This window comes from Ovis canadensis, chromosome 1, assembly GCF_042477335.2.
Source record: "Ovis canadensis isolate MfBH-ARS-UI-01 breed Bighorn chromosome 1, ARS-UI_OviCan_v2, whole genome shotgun sequence".
Classification (NCBI taxonomy): Eukaryota; Metazoa; Chordata; class Mammalia; order Artiodactyla; family Bovidae; genus Ovis; species Ovis canadensis.
The window spans coordinates 869939-887475 of record NC_091245.1 but is presented as its reverse complement, the minus strand read 5'-3'; the positions used below and the strand labels follow the sequence as shown (position 1 = coordinate 887475).

At 61.4% G+C, this 17537-nt stretch overlaps 1 protein-coding gene and 2 long non-coding RNA genes across 17 annotated transcripts in view; 2 read left to right on the top strand and 1 right to left on the bottom strand.

The window, feature by feature from the left end:
* Window positions 1-4941, top strand: part of D2HGDH (D-2-hydroxyglutarate dehydrogenase) — a 28252-nt gene extending 23311 nt beyond the window's left edge. For all 14 annotated transcript variants that reach the window (XR_011255584.1, XR_011255589.1, XR_011255591.1 and 11 more), the window contains one exon: window positions 3871-4941. Coding sequence is in view for 8 of the 14 variants with exons in the window: in XM_069582919.1 (XP_069439020.1) it covers window positions 3871-4130 (260 nt within the window). In the remaining 6 variants the exon portion in view is untranslated. The remainder of the gene's footprint in view (window positions 1-3870) is intronic.
* A 4651-nt stretch (window positions 4942-9592) lies between these two features.
* On the top strand, window positions 9593-11935 carry LOC138445659 (uncharacterized). Of its 2 annotated transcripts, XR_011258966.1 has the most exons (3): window positions 9593-10153; window positions 11010-11072; window positions 11588-11935. It is a non-coding gene; the product is annotated as an uncharacterized lncRNA (long non-coding RNA). The 2 variants fall into 2 exon arrangements; XR_011258947.1 differs by lacking the exon at window positions 11588-11935 and having other exon boundaries at window positions 11010-11447.
* Window positions 11367-15734, bottom strand: LOC138445706 (uncharacterized). The gene is made up of 2 exons (XR_011258978.1): window positions 15587-15734; window positions 11367-14951 (listed from the first exon to the last, which is right to left on the bottom strand). It is a non-coding gene; the product is annotated as an uncharacterized lncRNA (long non-coding RNA).
* Window positions 15735-17537: the final 1803 nt, after the last annotated feature.

The following is a 17537-nucleotide window of genomic DNA, read 5'->3' as shown; positions in this document are numbered from 1 at the left end:
TGGGGATGGACAGGGAGGCCTGGCGTGCTGCAGTCCATGGGGTCGCAAAGAGCTGGACATGACTGAGCGACTGAACTTACCTGAACTGAATTACCTTCTTTTGGTTGGTGTTTTATCTCATAGAGTTTGTTTCCATTTACTAACGAGAAATTATGCCTGTCTGTTCTTTAGCAGTATCCCTAGAACTGTATCTTTATCAGGGTGGTGGTGGTGCTGTTAAGTCGCTTAGTTGTGTCTGACTCTTTGTGACCCCCTGGACTGTAACATGCCAGACTTCTCTGTCCTCCACTGTTTTCTGGAGTTTACTCAAATTTGTCGGGAGCCGCATTAGGCATTACTGACAAAATGGAGGCATGGTCCCAACCCCCTCTCTTTGTCCTGCAGGCACGGACCCAGCATGAAGGAGTTAGGCCTTGTGATTTTGACTTGTTTTTTCCTCTCCTTGGTTGAGTTGACTGAAAAGGAATATTAAGGTGCTTATTGTTCTTGAGGGGAGTATGAGAAGGTACAAAGCCTTCTGCGGCTGTGCTCAGAAAATAATCCATAAAGTTAGTCATTGACATTTGTTCAAGGACTTTTACAAAAGAGTGTTCCAGGATGAGCATATAGGCCACAGCTTGAGGCCACGGGAAGGATTGCTATCTGAAGCCTGTTTGCGAGGAAAATGTTTATGGCAAAGGAGTTTACTGTGTTTAGGGCTTAGAAATAATTAAAATAGTTAGAAGTTGAAGGTTTAAGGAATGTTGTAATGTTCGCATGTTTTACTGTAGCTTATAGAGGGTAGGGATTTTAGAGAAACTATAGCTAGAAGCCTTTTTAAGAGATAGTGAGCTCAGGATGTCAGGGGTTAAACAGGAGTTAGAAAGATGAGAAATAAACTGAGGAGGGTAGCGTGAGTTACAGTGTGATCACAAGGTAACTGTAGGACAATAGGAGGTGGGTAATAGATGGTAAAGCTGATTCCGAGAGAATCGCTGAAGCAGGAACTCTGTTTGAAGGGCAACAGTCATTTACGGAGATAATAAATCTGGGTGAGGGGGATCTGAAAATGTCAAACCTCTGACCTAATGTTTTTGTAAAAGCATAAAAGAGAATCTTAAACTTGAAATAAGCAGGCAGTCCAAGAAAACTGAGAGGCTGTGTCGTTTCTCGCCAACACCGCTCACCCCTTGAGGTTGAATCCCTGGTTGCTGGAGCTGGACTCCGGCACAAACTCATGTCCTCTGAGTCGGTGACGCCATCCAGCCACCTCATCCTCTGTTGCCCCCTCTCCTCCTGCCTTCAGTCTTTCCCAGCATCAGGGTCTTTTCCAGTGAGTCAGCTCTTCTCATCAGGTAGTCAAAGGATTGGAGTTTCAGCTTCAGCATCAGTCCTTCCAGTGAATACTCAGGACTGATTTCCTTTAGGATGGACTGGTTGGATCTCCTTGCAGTCCCAGGGACTCTGAAGAGTCTTCTCCAGCAGCACAGTTTGAAAGCATCAATTCTTCAGCGCTCAGTTTTCTTTAGGGTCCAGCTCTGCCGTGTGTACATGACAACTGGAAAAACCAGAGCTTTGACTGTGGGGACATTTGTCAGCAACGTGACCTCTGATCTCTAATACACTGTCCATATTTGTCATAACTTCCTTCCAAGGAGCAAGCATCTTTTAATGTTATGGTGCGTCACCATCTGCCATGATTTTGGAGCCCCCCTGAAATAAAGTCTGCCCGTTTCCACTGTTTCCCCTTCTATTGGCCACGAAGTGATGGGGCCGGACGCCATGATCTCACTGAGCCTCAAGCCACTGCTTCAGTCTCCTCTTTGACCCTCATCAAGAGGCTCTTCAGCTCCTCTTCACTTTCTGCCATCAGAATGGTATCGTCTGCATGTCTGAGGCTGTTGATATTTCTTCGGGCAAAGTTATCAGGGTGTCCTACCTTAAAAGCGGTGGAGATTAATCAGTATCATGACCCTCTCTCCAAACAGTGTGGTGACCCGTGTGTCGGCTTGGCTGGGCTCTGTGCCCAGCTGCTTGGTCAGACGTCAGTCTGGATATTGTGAAGACAGTTTTAAGATGAGATTAGCATTTATCCACAGACCTTGAGTAAAGCACGTCACCCTCCCCATGTGGGAGGGTCTCACCTGATCAGCTGAAGGCCCGGGCCACAGGACACGGACGTCCCCAATGGAAGAGGCCTTTGGACCGGAACTGCAGCCTCAGCTCGTCTCTGGGTGTCCACTTGCTGGTCGGCCCTGCGGATGCTGAGCTAACCATGTCCCCACAATCATCTGGGCCAGTTCCTTAGAGTCAGCTCTCTGTCCCCCACCGCCAGGACACCGCTGTTCCCCTGAGAGCCTGGGCCTGGGGCCTGCCCCTTGGGTGCCGTCACCCGCTCCTGGTTGCTGTGTCTGGAGTGTGCCCCAGCACCGTGACGCTCCCCAGCCCTGGTGGTGGTGCTATTGTTACCGCCGTGTGAGCCTGTGTCTGACCAGACTCAGCCACACTGCGGGTCCGTCTCTTACCTGGTGTCACAGCCCTGCCTTCGGAGCTTCCTGTGGTCTGGGGAGGCAGGTGGCAGCGCGCCGCGGGTTTTCTTGGCCTGAACGTGTCTGCACTCTGCTGTTCAGTGGCTTCTCCGCAGTGAACTGTGAGACTCTGGTCTGACAGTCCCGCTCTCTGCAGAGTGCAGGCATCGTGGGTCCAGCGGTGCTCCACGGAGAGAAGTCCACTCTAAGATCTGTCCCTAGTCCTGGGGTTCCTCGGCTCCTCTCAGCGCTGTCCAGCTGGGTCAGTGTCTGTCAGCTGGAGCCTGTGGGCTCTGCCTCCGGACGCCACTCCCCTGTTGTCTCTGCGGACACTGTCTCCCCGCCCTCTGGGGCGTCCCCCGCGGGCTCACGGCGCATCCCCTCTCCCGTCTGCGGCCCCAGGCCTCTGCGGGCTTGTCTGCTTTGCATCCCGCTGCATCTCTCTCTGGTCGTTGACATTTCAGTGACCTTCTTTTTCATTTCTAGAAGATCGACCTGGCTGTTTAAAAGCTCTCTCTGGTCCGTGTCTCATACGTTTTCTCTTGTGTTTCTTTAAGCACATGAGCCGTTTATCTTCTTTTCGGGAGTCGCTGCGTCACAGGCCCTCGTGGGTCTTGCCATCATGGCTTCCTTTCTGCGTGTTTGTGATGTTTGTCTTAGGCTTTGTGTGGCGTGTGTGTGTCTCAGGCTGTTATCTGTGGGGATTACTGGAGGCTGAGTTGGAGGCAGTTTGCGTGTGCAAGGCGTGGGGAGGGCCCCGGGGCCGTGTGGCTCCCCCAGGCCCTGAAGGGGCTGCTGGTGTCGGCGAGGATCAGAGGAGCCCAGCTTCGCTCTCTGCAGGGCTTCCCTTGTTTCCAGAGCCTTCACCCCGGCTGTGTTGCGGGAACCACGTTTGGTGGGAGACAGGTCCCTGGTTTGCTCCCTACATTTGACAGACGTGCATGGAGGAGGGGGCATAGAAGTCTCAGGTCGTAGGGTCAGTGGTCCAAGGTCACTGGGTCAGAGGCTGCAGGTCACCCGGTCAGTGGCCTCCTGGGTGCTGGGGGACCTGGGTCTGTGGCGGCCTCAGTGGTCCAGCTGGGCTCACGCAGGTTGGGCAGATGTTTGTCTCAGGTGGGGGCCCTCGGGGAGGGGGGGCTGTGCGGGTGGGGTGGGGAGCTGCGGAGAACTCAGAGAGAAACCTGTGTGCAGCCGGGGGCGCTGCAGCCCCCGGAGCAGGGGAGTGACCACCCCAGGTCAGCGGCCAGTGGTGTGAAGGGCGGCAGGGTGGGGCAGGGGGCTCTTGGGAGTGGGGGCCTCGGGGGGGAGAGGGCCTCAAGGGGCCGAGGAGGCCCTGCTGACCTGTGCATGCCTGCCCCTCCAGGGGATGGCAACCTGCACCTCAATGTGACGGCCGAGACCTTCAGCGCATCCCTGCTGGGCGCCCTGGAGCCCTACGTGTATGAGTGGACGGCGGGGCAGCGGGGCAGTGTTAGCGCCGAGCATGGCCTGGGCTTCAAGAAGAAGGACGTTCTCGGCTACAGCAAGCCCCCCGAGGCGCTGCAGCTCATGCGGCAGCTCAAGGCCCTCCTGGACCCCAAGGGCATCCTGAACCCCTACAAGATGCTGCCCACCCACGCCTGACAGCCCCCTGCAGCCAGACTGGGGGGCCTCCATCTGGTCTTGGTGTTGCCCGTGGGGTGGCCCCGCAGAGCCTGCAGCAGGCTGGATGACTGGCCGCTTGGTCCAGGGGGCCAGAGCTCAAAGCCCAGGCCACACGGCTCTCTTGGCAGGAGTCTCCCAGAGCCCCGCTGTTCTATTGGGTGGACAGAGAGCTGTCCATGCTGGACAGACATGCCATCCCTCCGCAGGTCCTGGACAGGCTGGGTGGGCGCATGGTTCTGCCCACTCGGGGTCAGCCAGGTCACCCCTCGTTGCCTGTGGCCCGTGGGATCCTGCCTTGTGGGGGTACATCCCTGAGAGGGCAGTCGTCCCACTGGTCCCCCACTTGGCGCAAGCCTCTGAGGGGCCTCAGGCAGAGGGGACGAGCTCCACATGGGTGACGGGGCAGAGGCGGGTCCATTCGTGCTCTGACCAGCAGAGCCGAGACATCAAGCAGTCTCTGGACGACAGCTGGTCCCCTTTGAGCCAGAGGAACAGGCGTGCCCACCCTGGGTATGCCGCGTCCCTGTTTGCTAGAAGGCCCAGAGGTTCAGAAGCCAGCCACCTGTTTCCCGCACTTGCTGTGACGCGTCCATGGAGATGTCTTTCCGGTTCTGCTCTGACCACAAACGTCAGTAGTGCCGGGGGAGAAGCCCCGCCAGCCACAGGCATCCTGTCACCCCAAGCGGGTGCTCCCCTGGGGCAGCTGCTGGGGCTTGGAGATAGTCTGAGAGGCTGCACTCGCCTTCTTTCTGGTGCCGTGAGCTTCTAATAAAAGTGTAGTTAACCAGCATCCTCTCCTCCCTTTTGTTCCTAGGAAAGTGGCCTCACAAGCTGGGTGCAGGGCCCGTATACTGCGTTCTTGAGCGCTGGAAATTCAAGGCCCTGGGGCCTGACCACCCATGTGTGGGGGCATCCCTGCCCCAGTCCCTGGCCCCACACCATGTCCCCCATCCTGCGCTGTGTGGCTGGGAGGCCCGCCTCATCGGGCCCTGAGGTGTGGCCTCTCGTGGCTTCCTAAAGCTGCCAGAGGCGGTCAGGTCTGTTTGCAGTGTGCAGTGGGGCCTTTGTGGTGCAGGGAGGCTTCCCATAAGAAGTGTTAGGGCTCAGCACGTTTATTTTAGAGAATTAAAGTAAAATGCATAAATTATTAGAAGGCTTAACAATTGGAGGCATTTTCTGCTATAGCAACAGTGGGGCTTTGAGAAGGAGGCTTAGTGACTGGGGGTGGGAGGGAGCAATGGCAGGGGAAACCCCTGCTTCCTTGCAGGACAAAGCTGGCCCACCAGAACGTCAAAAAGTGAAGCAGCAACCACTGGCGCTGCAGTTTGCCACTGGGGCTCACCCTGCAGTGTCGACCTGTGCACACGCACGGCACGCGGGCACACACGGCAGCGAGCCGCTCTCCCAGGCCAGGCACGGAGCACTGTGTGCAGCTGGGCTCGGTCAGCGGCTGCTCGCTGGCTGTGCGCCTGCTGAGGAGGAGGCGAGCGTGGCCCTTGGGACCCTTGGGGGAGAGGAGGGGGCAGAGGGCAGCTCACTGCCGCTCCCAAGTAAGGGCGCTGACCCTCGGACACCACTTCCAACAGAACCTTCCTGCGTGGAGACCGTGGCTGGGACTCACTTTGCGGAGGGTCGGAGGCGGGGTCTGTGCTTCTAGAGGGTTTGCCTGCTTTCTCTGCTGGGAGCAGGTGCAGTCGTATTACCGAACCTGGGCGCGCCAGGCACAGGCTGACTCGGGCCCCACGGCTCTGCTGGGCTGGACGGCCGAGTCAGCCCTGGGCTGCAGCCTGCCCTCAGCTGGCTGCAAAGGGGCCGTGAGCCCAGCCCCCAGTGCCACGGCTGGCTGGAGGCCCCCTGCTTGGCCAGGGCCCCCTGGCTGTGGAAGGGGTGCATCCTGGGGGAGGTGGGTGTTCTCCTTGGGGGGGGCGTCTTGGCTCAGCAAGACTTCAGGGCACTGGCCAGGGGCCTCTGTCCAGGCCCCAGGCCCCGAGAGGTATCAGGTGACCTGTGAGAGCCTTCCTGGACTGGGGGCTCTGGGCCACCCAGGGGCTCTGGGGCCCTCCTGCCTTGCTGGCCCTGGTGGTGGGCTCCGTCCCCTTCCCGCCGTCCAGGGCTCGGCCCACGGCCCACGGGGCTGCCTGAGCGCCTTGGGGCTGGTCTCTGGTCCTCCGCCTCCAGCGGGCGGCCCTGCAGCTCAGCCTCTGACTCTGGAAGCCGGGCTGCAGCCTGGTATTTCCCACCTGTTTCAGGGTTGGGACGGGGGGCGCAGGCGACTGACACCCCAGTGGAGGAGGTGGCAGAGGCTGCACGCTGGGAGGCAGGCTCGCATCAGGCGTTTCCTGCTGGGGCAACCCCGAAAGTGGGGGTGACCCCTAGGGTGGGGAGCGGTGACCCCGAGGGTGGGGGTGACTCCGAGGGTGGGGGTAACCCCAAGGGTGGGGGCATGATGAAGGCGGGGGCAACCCCGAGAGTGGGGGGCATGATGAAGGTGAGGATGACCCCGAGGGTGGGGGGCATGATGAAGGTGAGGATGACCCCAAGGGTGGGGGCATGATGAAGGCGGGGGCAACCCCGAGGGTGGGGGCATGATGAAGGCGGGGGCAACCCCGAGGGTGGGGGCATGATGAAGGCGGGGGCAACCCCGAGGGTGGGGGTGGCAAGAGTGGGGGTCTTGTTCCTGGGCTCACAGCTGCTGGGGTGGGGGCTGCTGTCCTCTCTGCCCACCCACCCAGCTAGTGACGGTTCACGTCTGCCTGTGAGCCCCTGACTCCGCTGTGCTTTGGTGTGTCTCAGTGGACAGTGTCTTGGAGTCAGTGAGACAAGAGGGAGGGCGCCAGGCAGGCTGGACTGCAAGAGGCCCGCCTTCCAGACCAGATGGGAGCCCTGTGTCTAGCAGGAGAGACCCCCCACACCGTGATTTCCCCGGGATAATCCCCTGAGGTGCCTGGGAGGGCTTGAGAGTGTATTGTGTTTGGATTAGAGAAAGCTGATTTTCACCTTAAAACATCTAAGCTGCAACCTGAGAAGAGGTTATGTAAGAGGAGGGCCCGCTGGAGGGGCCCGGGGTGGTGAGGAAGGGGCTGCAGACAGCCCCCCGGGCGGGAGGAAGCTGCAGGCAGTGGTGGGAGCTGCTGGAGAGCCTGGGGATGTGAGAATGTCCCACTGCTCAGCCCCTGGGATGGGGTGCGCCAGGGCGGGAGGCACCCTGCCCAGGCCTGCAGGGGGCAGAGTCCCCATCCTGTAAGCTGGACTTGAGTTCCGGAGCCCAGAGGCTCGGGGGGAGACTGGTGGCCTCGTGGCCCTGCAGGTGGGTGACCTGAGCGTGTCCATCAGGATGCTGACCCCAGAAGGGTGCAGGTGGCCCTGACCCCAGACCTCACTCACGCTAGATGCTGGCCCCGGCCTGCCCCGCTACCCGTCTCTTCCCTGACCTCCGCCAGGACCAGGGATGGCGGCCCCACCAGCCCCACTGCTGCCTGGCCCACGGCCTGCCGTCCTAGGCTCCATGCACCTCAGACCCCGCGGGCCGAGAGGACAGGCTGAGTTTCCTCCCGTTCACCGGCGGTGGGGACGTGGCCCCTTCTGGGACAGTCTCCCTGGTGAATGCCCTCGGGACGGCCCTTGCTGACTCCTGCTCCCCCAGGGAGCCTCGGCCCTCCTTGCTGCGGGCAGGTCCATCCTGTCAGGCTTCCCGAGCGGCTACTGCAGGGGCGTGTGAGAAAGCGGCTGCGGGCATCCCTGGAGGGCCTGTCTCCCCAGGGCCTCTTCCCCTCTCTTCTCCCCAGAGGTGGTCCGGGCGTCCCGTGGGGCAGCCGCCGTGGTCAGCTGTGTCCCTTTGTTTCTGGGCAGGGTGAGCAGCAGCCGGCTCCACGGCCCGGGTGTCGGGGCAGCGAGGGAGCAGGGCCGGTGGTCCCAGGGTGGCCGGCTGGTGGCTGCCGGGTCCTCTGTAGGCCCTGGACTCAGAGGCGGAGGGTGGGACAGGGGTGGGGGGGCCACCTGCGTGTGACCTGAGCCGGAGGGGCTGCCGGTGGTCAGCTGCCCGGCCCTGGGCTGGTGAGGGGGGTTCATCCGCGATCTCTAGACCGGAGGCCCCCATCTGCCAGCCCCCTACCCCCGTTCAGGGGGGAGCCCAGGGGTGGAGCCGCACTCTCAGGCTGCCCTCCTGGCCCGTCCCCAGTGCTGCCCATCCCACAGGGCCCACGCCTGCCGCCCAGCGAGAGTGTGGGCAGCCCTGGTGGGCAGAGCCCTGCGGGGTTAAACTGCCCCTCGCAGGAGGGGAGCGGATCCCAGGGCTGGGGCACGGCCTCAGCCCTCAGCCCAGAGGCAACCACCGGCCCTCGGGCGCGGCTCTGCCGGCCTCGCCAACGCACCTCCTCCCACGCTTTGCTGGATCTTCTTGGAGTCCCATCGAGCCCCAGGGCCCTAAGGGGTGAGCAGGAGCCCCCAGACCCGGGCCTCACAGGGGCTCCCGCCTTGACTGCCGAGCCCGGGCAGCCCCTGCCTGTGTCCCCAGTCCCCGGGCTCTGTGTCCCATTTTGGGTGCCAGCCTAGATCCGAGCTGGGGCCGCAGTGAGGGCCCCTGGGCTGCCCACCTTGACCTGCTCCTAGCGCTCGGATCTGGGTGCTGGGACCCCAGCTGGGGTGCAAGGCAACACCCCCTCCCCCGATCTGTGGGTGTAGGGGCAGGAGAGGGGGTGGGTGGGGAGAGAGCGTTCCCTTGAAAGGTGGGGCCAGCCTGAGCCTTCAGGCAAGGAATGCGGAGGCCGCTGGGCGTGTGAGCGGGAGACGCCCCCACCAGCAGCACCGTGGCCTCGGGACGCGGGAGGAGGTGAGCAGGACACAGCGGGCATCTGGGCCTCCGGGACCGCTGGATGCTCCGGGTGATGAGGGCTGTGGCCGCCGGGCCAAGGCCTCTGACGCTGGCAAGGCCAGGCCGTGGGGACCCAGGGCGGCACGGCTGTCCCCCATCCAGGCCCGCAGAGTGGGCGCTAGGGCCTGGGCAGCAGCTCTGTCTGCAGGGTGGCCTCCGGTTCTGCCTGCAGGGTCGCTGGCACAGGGCAGATGGCACACGGAGATGCCTGCCTCTGCAGGGGCCCCTGTGGCCCCCGAACCAGAGCTCCCAGGTCTGCAGGGCAGCCCAGGGCTGTGCTGCCCGGGGACCCCTGTCCTGTCCTGGAGGTCAGAGACAGGCCATCTAAGGAGACCGAGAGCCCAGTCACGGGTGGGAGGTTCACAGGACCCAAGATGGGCTCCTGATGATGGGAGGCCAGGAAGGGGGACGCGGGGCTCCTAGCCGTCCTCTGGACCCTGACCCTGAGGGGCTGTGATGGGGGCGGGGCACTCAGTGAAGGCACCTGGGGGAGTTCGCAGAAGCTGCGAGCGGGCGGGTTGGGGTGATGGAGGGTCTCTCTGGTGCAGACAGGCCAGTCCCCACCCGTCGCTGTGGGGGCTCCGTTTGCTCCGGAGAAAGGAGGCCCAAGTCCCCACTGTCCTGCAAGGCAAACACCCAGCCCCCACACCCCAGTTCCCCAGTCCCCAGCCCTGCAAGGTCATCACCTACCCCTAGCCCCCCAGGGCTGTGCCCCCAGCCCCAGCCCCCAGCCTCCAGCCCTCCCCTCACAGCGGCCAGGTCGGGCTTGCATGTGGCAGCGTCCGCTCCCTGCCCCATCCGGCTCCCCATCCAGGCTACTCGCCGGCATCTCCCCTCCCGGAGGCCCCTCCTGCTCTGGCCCTGTGGCCCATCCTTGCCCTCCTAGCGGCTCCTGACAGCTGACCTCCGAGACGCCCTGATTTTGGCCAGGCCCGTGGTCCACTCCTCCTCTCTGCTGCCGGCCGTGCTGGCAGGACCTGCTGGGGGCCCCTCCTTTGACAGCAGACGCTGACCACCGTGGCTCTGGGGCCCAGCAGCCTCGCTGTGAACTGGGGATGCAGCCGTTGATCTGTCTGGTGCCTGGCCGCCCTCACCTGGAGCCAACACCCCAAGACCATCTGTGTCCCCGCAGGTGAGGCCCCAGGGGACTCTCAGGGTCTCTGCTCAGCAGCCAGTCCCCCAGGTCCATCAGTGAGCATCTGGGGTGCATTTGGAGGAGAGCAAACATTTGCAGCAACAACGAAGCCTGAGGCCCGGCGGGTAGGAGAGTGGGGGGTCTGCCCCGAGACCTCCTCATGTGTGGCCCTTGGAGTTACCCACCCCTGGCCAGAGGTGGGGCTCCTCACCCCAGGGGTGCTCAGGGAGGTTTCTTGTTCCCCTGGAGCCACGTGCTGCCTTGCTGTGGGAGGAATGGGCCTCTGAAGCCAGAGCTGGTGATGGCTGTTTACCTGCCCAGCCCTGACCCAGAGGAGCCGGGCAGACAGCTGCCTTCTGGCCCAGCGAGGGCCCTGAGAAAGTCAAGGAGTCCCGCAGGCCCGCACCATGGGGAGGACCAGCCGCCCAGCCAACCGGGGCCTCCTGTGCCAGGAGGGGGCCGTGCCAGGACCCCAGGGACAGAGGGCGGCTGCAGGCGGACAATGCCCTGCCTCCTGACCTTGGGCTGGGCTGTGTGGCTCCGTTGGCATGAGGTATGCTGGGCGGTCTGTCAGGTGAGACGAGCACATACTTGACCCCGTGAGTCCTGGCAGCCGCACCCTGGAGCCTTCAGGTGGTTTGGGTGCTGCAGGTGGGGCTCACCCGGGAGGTCAGGGCTGGGAGCACAGTGCCTCCGTCTCTTTTCATCCCCCACCCCCCTGCAGATATGAGGTACATGGTGCGGGCCCCAGCTCCCCCAAGGAAGGCCCTCCCAGAACCCCCGCTGGGCAGGGAGCAGGGCCCCAGCCTTCTCCCCACCCTTTCAGCTGAGCATCTTTTTTCCTCTGGTGCAGGCTCCCTGAACTCTGCCCCCGCCCCCCAAACTCTGCTGTGTCCAAGGCACCATCGGAGAGAAGGTGAGTGTGCCCCCGAGGCCTCTCCACCAGCTCACCAGAAAGGCCTGGGAGGGTTCTGAGCACACGCCTGCACGTCTGCCCTTCTGCCCACCCACCACGATGGGCCAGACCAGGCTGGGGAAGGGCCTGTGGACAGGCAGCTCCAAAGTGCCTGGCCACGGTGGCAGCCCCCGCACCCACGTGCAAAGACCGCGGGCTGGCCGGAGCTGGGGTGCCTCACGGTGCAGTGAGGAATTCTGGCTTTCCCTATGGACCTAACATTTGGTTAAAATGCTGCAAATATTTCTCTCGGTCTGCTGTCTTTGAATTGTATTTATTTATTTCCAAAAGAAAGAAGTGTACTTACATGGAGTAAAATCTAAATTTAAAATTTTATAGCGCAGTGTCCTCTTTTGAAAGTTCTTTTCCAGCCCAAGGTGTGAATAACAGCCAAGTTTTCTCCTGGGGTGAAGGCTTTGAGGAGGAAAAGGAGGAAAGCCGTTGACTTTGGCTCCTGCTTGCTTTCTTGTCCTCAGAGCCGCCCACCGACCCTCAGCAAGATCTGCATCTTGCCCTGAGTTCTGGACCCGGAGGCCTTGTCGCCGCCCACAGCTCCCTGCAGGCCCCCTGGGCTGACCTCCCCGCACCGGGGCAGGGTGAGCGGGCGCAGGCTCGTGGGCATGTGCCAGGCGCCGGCCTCTTCCGGGAAGGCCTTGACTCTGGTGCGGGTGCAGACTGTGGGTGAAGGGTGCGGCCCCACCCCAGGCTGGCAGGTGCGCGCCTCGAGTTCCTACCCTGCCCAGTGTCACACCCCGCCGGCGCCTGCCCTGCAGCCGCCCGCCCAAGTGGGGCAAGGGGCCAGGCCGGATCGCCACCCGCCAGCATGCTGTCCTCTTTGGGGGGCTTGCAGAGGTAAGTGGGGGCTGTGCCATCACAGGGGCCAAATTCCTTCTTCAGTCCTGGGGGCCTGAGCGCCTGATGGACCAAGTCCTCCTGGGGCATCGCCCTGGACCGGGCATTTGCTCTGAGTCCACCCTCGTGGGCTTCATTTCAGGCAGTGGGGAGCCCCCCTCTCCTGCCCGGCCGGCCTTGTCCCGGGCCTGCTGGGTGGTTCGGGTGAGAGGAATGTGGGCAGAGGAGACGGGCGTCTGGCGTCTGGGTCGGAGGCCTGGGTGGGCGGCTGCTGGGGTTGGGCTCTGCTGGCCGCAGTCCTGTGGTCGCCTTCTGGGAGGCTGGCCGTGCCCCCGCCCAGCTCCCGCACTCCAGCCCAGTCACCCGTCTGTGCAGCTTAGGGTGCTGGCTGGGCCCCGAGCCCTAGAGCCCACCCATGCTGCGGAGGTCAGGAGGGGAGGGGCGTGGCGCCTGCAAGTGCCCCCCGTCCTCTCCTGGCCCACGGGGGGTGCTGTGCCTCCACCACCGCTCCTTGCGGGCAGGGGGACATGACCAGCCTCTTCCCGGGGCCTCCCTGGAGGGCCAGCTGGGGGGTGTTGCTCCGCTATCTGGGGTCCAGCCCGGGTCCTGCGGGCTGTGCCAGCCCTGATGGAAGGGTGGGTCCCGTGGGGGCTGCTGGGACACACGGCCCGGCCCGCCGCTGTGCTTGTCCCAGACTTGCGGGTGCAGCGCAGACCTCAGGGAGGAGGGCAGTGTGCAGGCTCACACTCGGCGGCCCTGAAGGCCCAGTACCTTGGGTCGGTTTTCTGTGACTTGGGGGAACGCCTGGGGCCCATGTTGCCAGGTCAGCGCCCTGGGCCTGTGGGCAGACAGGCTGGCTGCCGCCCAGGACAAGGCACCTGCCGGCTCGGCCTTGCAGCACATCTGGGCACCATGGGAACCGAGGGGATGGGCATGGGCCTGGGGCATCCAGGGGTCCACAGGGAGGAAGGCTCCCTGGCATGGGCCGGGGAGCTCAGGGGTCCACGGGGACAGAGGGGATGAGCGTGGGCCGGGAAGCCCAGGGGTCCACGGGGACGAGAGGGGACGGGCGTGGGCCGGGGGAGCCCAGTGGCTTGTTTGGCTAGATGGGCCGCCTGGAGCAGAGACCAGACCTCTTCCACTAGGCAGGGTGAGGGGTCTGGGTGAGGCTCCTGGCCTGAGATGCTGGGGCATCAATCTCCCTGACTGTATGGGAGCTATTGTATGGTCCCTCAACTCCACACCTTGGCTTCAGGTCTTTGGAAACTTGTGTTTCTGGTTGTTTGAGGTCAGCTTCTCGGGACAAAAATCTCCTGGCGGGCTGGGACCAGGGAGTGGCTGTGGGGAGCCATGTGATCCCAGGGGCTGTGTGACCCAGAGAAGGCTGTGACCCCATGGAGGCCGGGTGACCCCGTGAGGGCTGTGTGAACCATAGAAGGCTGTGGTCCCTTGGGCGCTGGGTGACCCCATGGGGACTGGGTGACCCTGTGGAGGCTGGGTGACCCCGTGGGAGGCTGTGTGACCCCGTGCAGCTGTGTGATCTGTGGGGGACTGTGTGCCCCCCTGTGGGGGCTGTGTGACCCCGTGGAGACAGTGTGACCCCGTGTGGGGGCTGTGTGACCCCGTGGAGACTATGTGATCTGTGGGGGGCTGTGTGGCTCTCCTGGCCTCAGGCCCACTCTTAGGGAGGCTACAGAGCACACGCAGGAGTGCAGGCGGGGAGGGGACGGGGCAGGGCGTCTGGCAGCGCTCTGCTGGTGCACAGCTGCGGCGGCCACGTGCGGGCTGGATGGGGGCCAGAAAGAGTCCAGAGGGGGCCAGCCAGGACGCCTGCAGTGTGCTTTTCAGTGGACAAGGGGGCGCTTTGGCCTGAGCATGAGGTGCCGGAGGCAGGATGGCAACTGAATGATGAGGAAGAGTGGACCTGTTTCCATGGTGACCGGGCAGAAGAGGGGACCTGTTTCCATGGTGACCTGGGGGAAGACAGCACGCAGCGTCGCTGTCTGGGACACACTGGGATCTCCGCGTGCTGTGTCTGTCTGAAACATCTCCCCGCAGCCATACTGCCTCCCGCACGCTCAGATGCTGTCTTGTCTGCTCTAGTCTGTGTTTATTCTTGGCCAGTCTGTATCCGGTGGCGCAGTGGTAAAGAATCCGCCTCCAGTGCAAGGGGGTCCAGAAACCCGGGTTCGATCCCTGGGTCGAGAAGATCCCCTGGAGGAGGAAATGGCAACCCACTCCAGTGTTCTTGCCTGGGAAATCCCACAGACAGAGGAGCCTGGTGGGCGACAGTCTACGGGGTCACAAAGAGTCGGACATGAGTTAGCGGCTAAACAGGTCTAAGCTGATTGACTCTGTACCTGCTCTATCCTAGTCTATGCCTGCGCTTTCCTCTCTGTTCCATTGGGTTCTGTTTCACACTGCTCTCTAAGAGTGCTGGCTGCAACATCCAGCCCTCATCGTGTGACCCGCTGAACTGACTTCAAGGCAAATGCGGTGCCACCCGGAGGGGAGGAAGCACCCCCAGGTTGGGGGAAGGGCTCAGAGGGCCCTGTTGGCGTTGGGTGGGGACGTGGGCCACCCTGCGCTCTCCTCATATCAGCAATCTTGTAAGCAGCCCCCAGAGACCTGGCTGCACCAGGCCATGCTGACCTGTTCTCGGGCTCAGTGTCCCGCCTGGTGACGCCCCGCCCAACCAGGGGCTGCGCCCAGCTGGACAGCTGTGGGGCTGGGAGGCCCTGGCCGCCTCTTGCTCCCGGGTCTTGGCTGCGGCATCTCAGTTCCCCTCCTGGAAAGTGGCACAGCAGCTTCCTGGGGGGTGCCGTCTCAGGACAGTGTTGAGGGAGTAGAGGCGGAAGTTGCGAGGTTCTTCCGGCCAGCCTCAGATTCCAGCCAAAGCAAGGCCCCGCCAGGCCCGATTTGGTGGGCGGTGACAGGTGGGGACTGGGTGGTGGGCAGGCGTCTTGGCCACGTTTCTTCTCTTGCACCCTGCAGGGAGCGACAGAGTGACGTTCCTTTCTGTTTTAGCAGGATCCCCTGGGTGGGGGGTGCCCCCACTCTTTCCCTCTATTTGGGGGATGTTGAGTTTGGGCATCTGGGCCCCGTCCCTGCTTCTTTTTGGTTCAATCTTGGTACGGATGGCGGTGTGCCCTGGACTCACTGGACGACGGCCTCACCCATGCTGATCACAGGGTCCCCAGTCCCAAGGAGACCTCCAGCAGCCCTGTGCCAGGCCTGCTGCTGGTGCATCTGGGGCTGGGGGGTGGGGACCAGGGCCAGCACCTCCTTGTTCTTCTCAAGCAGCTGAGCCAGGGCAGGGGGGCAGGGCCTGGTTTCCTGAGGAGGCAGCCTTCCCGGCCAAGGGCTTATCTGTGAGGAGGGAGCCCTGAGCCACTGTTCAGTCTTGTCCTTGGCTGCTGCTATTAAATGCTGCCACTGTGCCCACCCCCTTGGCTTGGCCCCACGCCCAGTAGGGCACTTGGGGCTAAACAAGGGCCAGTTGAAGGAATGACGGATGGACAGGCCAGTGGCGGCCTCTGTGGGCGTCTTTACCGGCCGCTTTGGGTCCTGCGCAGCAGCCCTGGATTGGGCCCTGGGATCAGCCAGGGGAGATGAGCGCTTACCTCACCCAAGGTTCTCTGCCAGTCGTGCGGAGCTGATGTCACCGTGAAGGAGCTCAGTGCTTCTCAAGATGAGCGGATGCGAGGCTTGGGTTCATAGAGCCGGGCTCTGAAGCTATCTATGCAGAGACCGATTCCACCAGTTTACTGGAGCACAGAGTGTTCTGTTTCAGGGAGTGTCAAAGTCAACAGCTGCAGCCATACAGGATTCCATTCCCGAAGGCAGATGGCAAATGCCTGGGACCCTGTCTCCCTGCCGGGCAGAACAGCCCTCCTGTTGACAGCCCCAGGGTTGGCCCCCTGAGCGCCCCTGAGTCCCGCTGGCGCCGCCCGGCCCATCCCACACCCACACCCCGCGGACCCCGTGGGTGATGGGACCAGAGGGTGTTCTGCAAAGCAAGAGCCTCTCCTTAGAAAGGAGGCATTTCTCTGAAGACATTATTTTTCTTGGGCAGCTGTTGTTGCCACCAAAAACCTTGGATTCTCTGCCCACCGAAGCCAAATAAAAAATTACAGAGACAGAGTTTGGAGGAAATAGAAAGGTGGCTTTAATCCTCAACCGGCGAGGGCAGACAGAACAGAACAGGCTAGTGCCTCGAGGCGCGTGCCCTCCTCCGCAAGGAGTCGGGGGCCCCTCTAGGTGAGGGCTCGAAGCTGGAGTGCCGATGGGACGAGGACGTCAGGCTCTTGTATCCGTCTTCCTCCCGCCTTGTTTCGGAGGCAGTCGTAGGCTGGCGTCAGGTTGTTGGGTCCATCGCCTTTTGTGTACTGTACCGCGGCCTTCTTTCTGAATGCAAAAAAGGAGAAAATCTACAAGGGGTGGTCGGCAGAGAGAGAGTGCAGTAACGGTGAGCACCAGAGATAGGAAGTGCTCCATAGAGGTAAAACATGATAGGTGCAGAAATAGCTCATGCAGTCAGAGGGTGAAAAGCAGCCTTAGTTACAGATACAGGTTGTTGCAGCTCAGTAGCTCAGGCGTGTCCAACTCTCTGCCACCCCGTGAACTGCAGCACGCCAGGCCTCCTTGTCCTTCACCAACTCCCAGAGTTTACTCAAACTCATGTCCATTGAGTCGGTGATGCCATCCAACCATCTCCTCCTCTGTTGTCCCCTTCTCCTCCTGCCTTCAATTTTTCCCAGGATCAGGGTCTTTTCCAGTGAGTCAGCTCTTCGCACAAGGTGGCCAGAGTATTGGAGCTTCAGCTTCAGCATTAGTCCTTCCAGTGAATATTCAGGACTGATTTCCTTTAGGATTGACTGGTTGGATCTCCTTGTGGTCCAAAGGACTCTCAAGAGTCTTCTCCAACACAACAGTTCAAAAGCATCAATTCTTTGACGCTCAGCCTTCTTTATGGTCTAACTCTCACATTCATATCCGACTAATGGAAAAACCATAGGTTTGACTATAAGGACCTTTGTGGGCAAAGTAATGACTCTGCTTTTTAACATACTGTCTAGGTTTGTTATAGCTATTCTTCCAAGGAACAAAAATCTTTTAATTTCATCACCATCCACAGTGATTTTAGGGCCCAAGAAAATAAAGTCTCTCACTGTTTCCATTGTTTTCCCATCTGGTTGCCATGAAGTGATGGGCCTAGATGCCAAGATCTTAGTTTTTTGAATGGTGACTGCAGATTAGGAAGAAAGCGAAAGCTAGGAGTGATCAGCCCTGCTCACTGTTCTCTGCATCTTTGTTCTCAGGGAAGGAAGGAAAGCCTCATTCCTCTTTTCTCCTTTTCGCTGCAATTCTGTGGAGAACTGGTTCCCTTAAGGCCAAAGGGGCTACTGTAAACGTGTAGCAGAAATTTCCAAGAAGTCCTCAGTACGGCTCCTCTGAAGGGGCAGCAAACACCCAGTGTTTGCTGAAGGGAGCTTTATGTGTCAGAACAAAGTCAGGCCGGGGGCAGACTGAGGGGAAGAGCCGGGCCGTTAACGTCCCAGGAGGACCTCATCC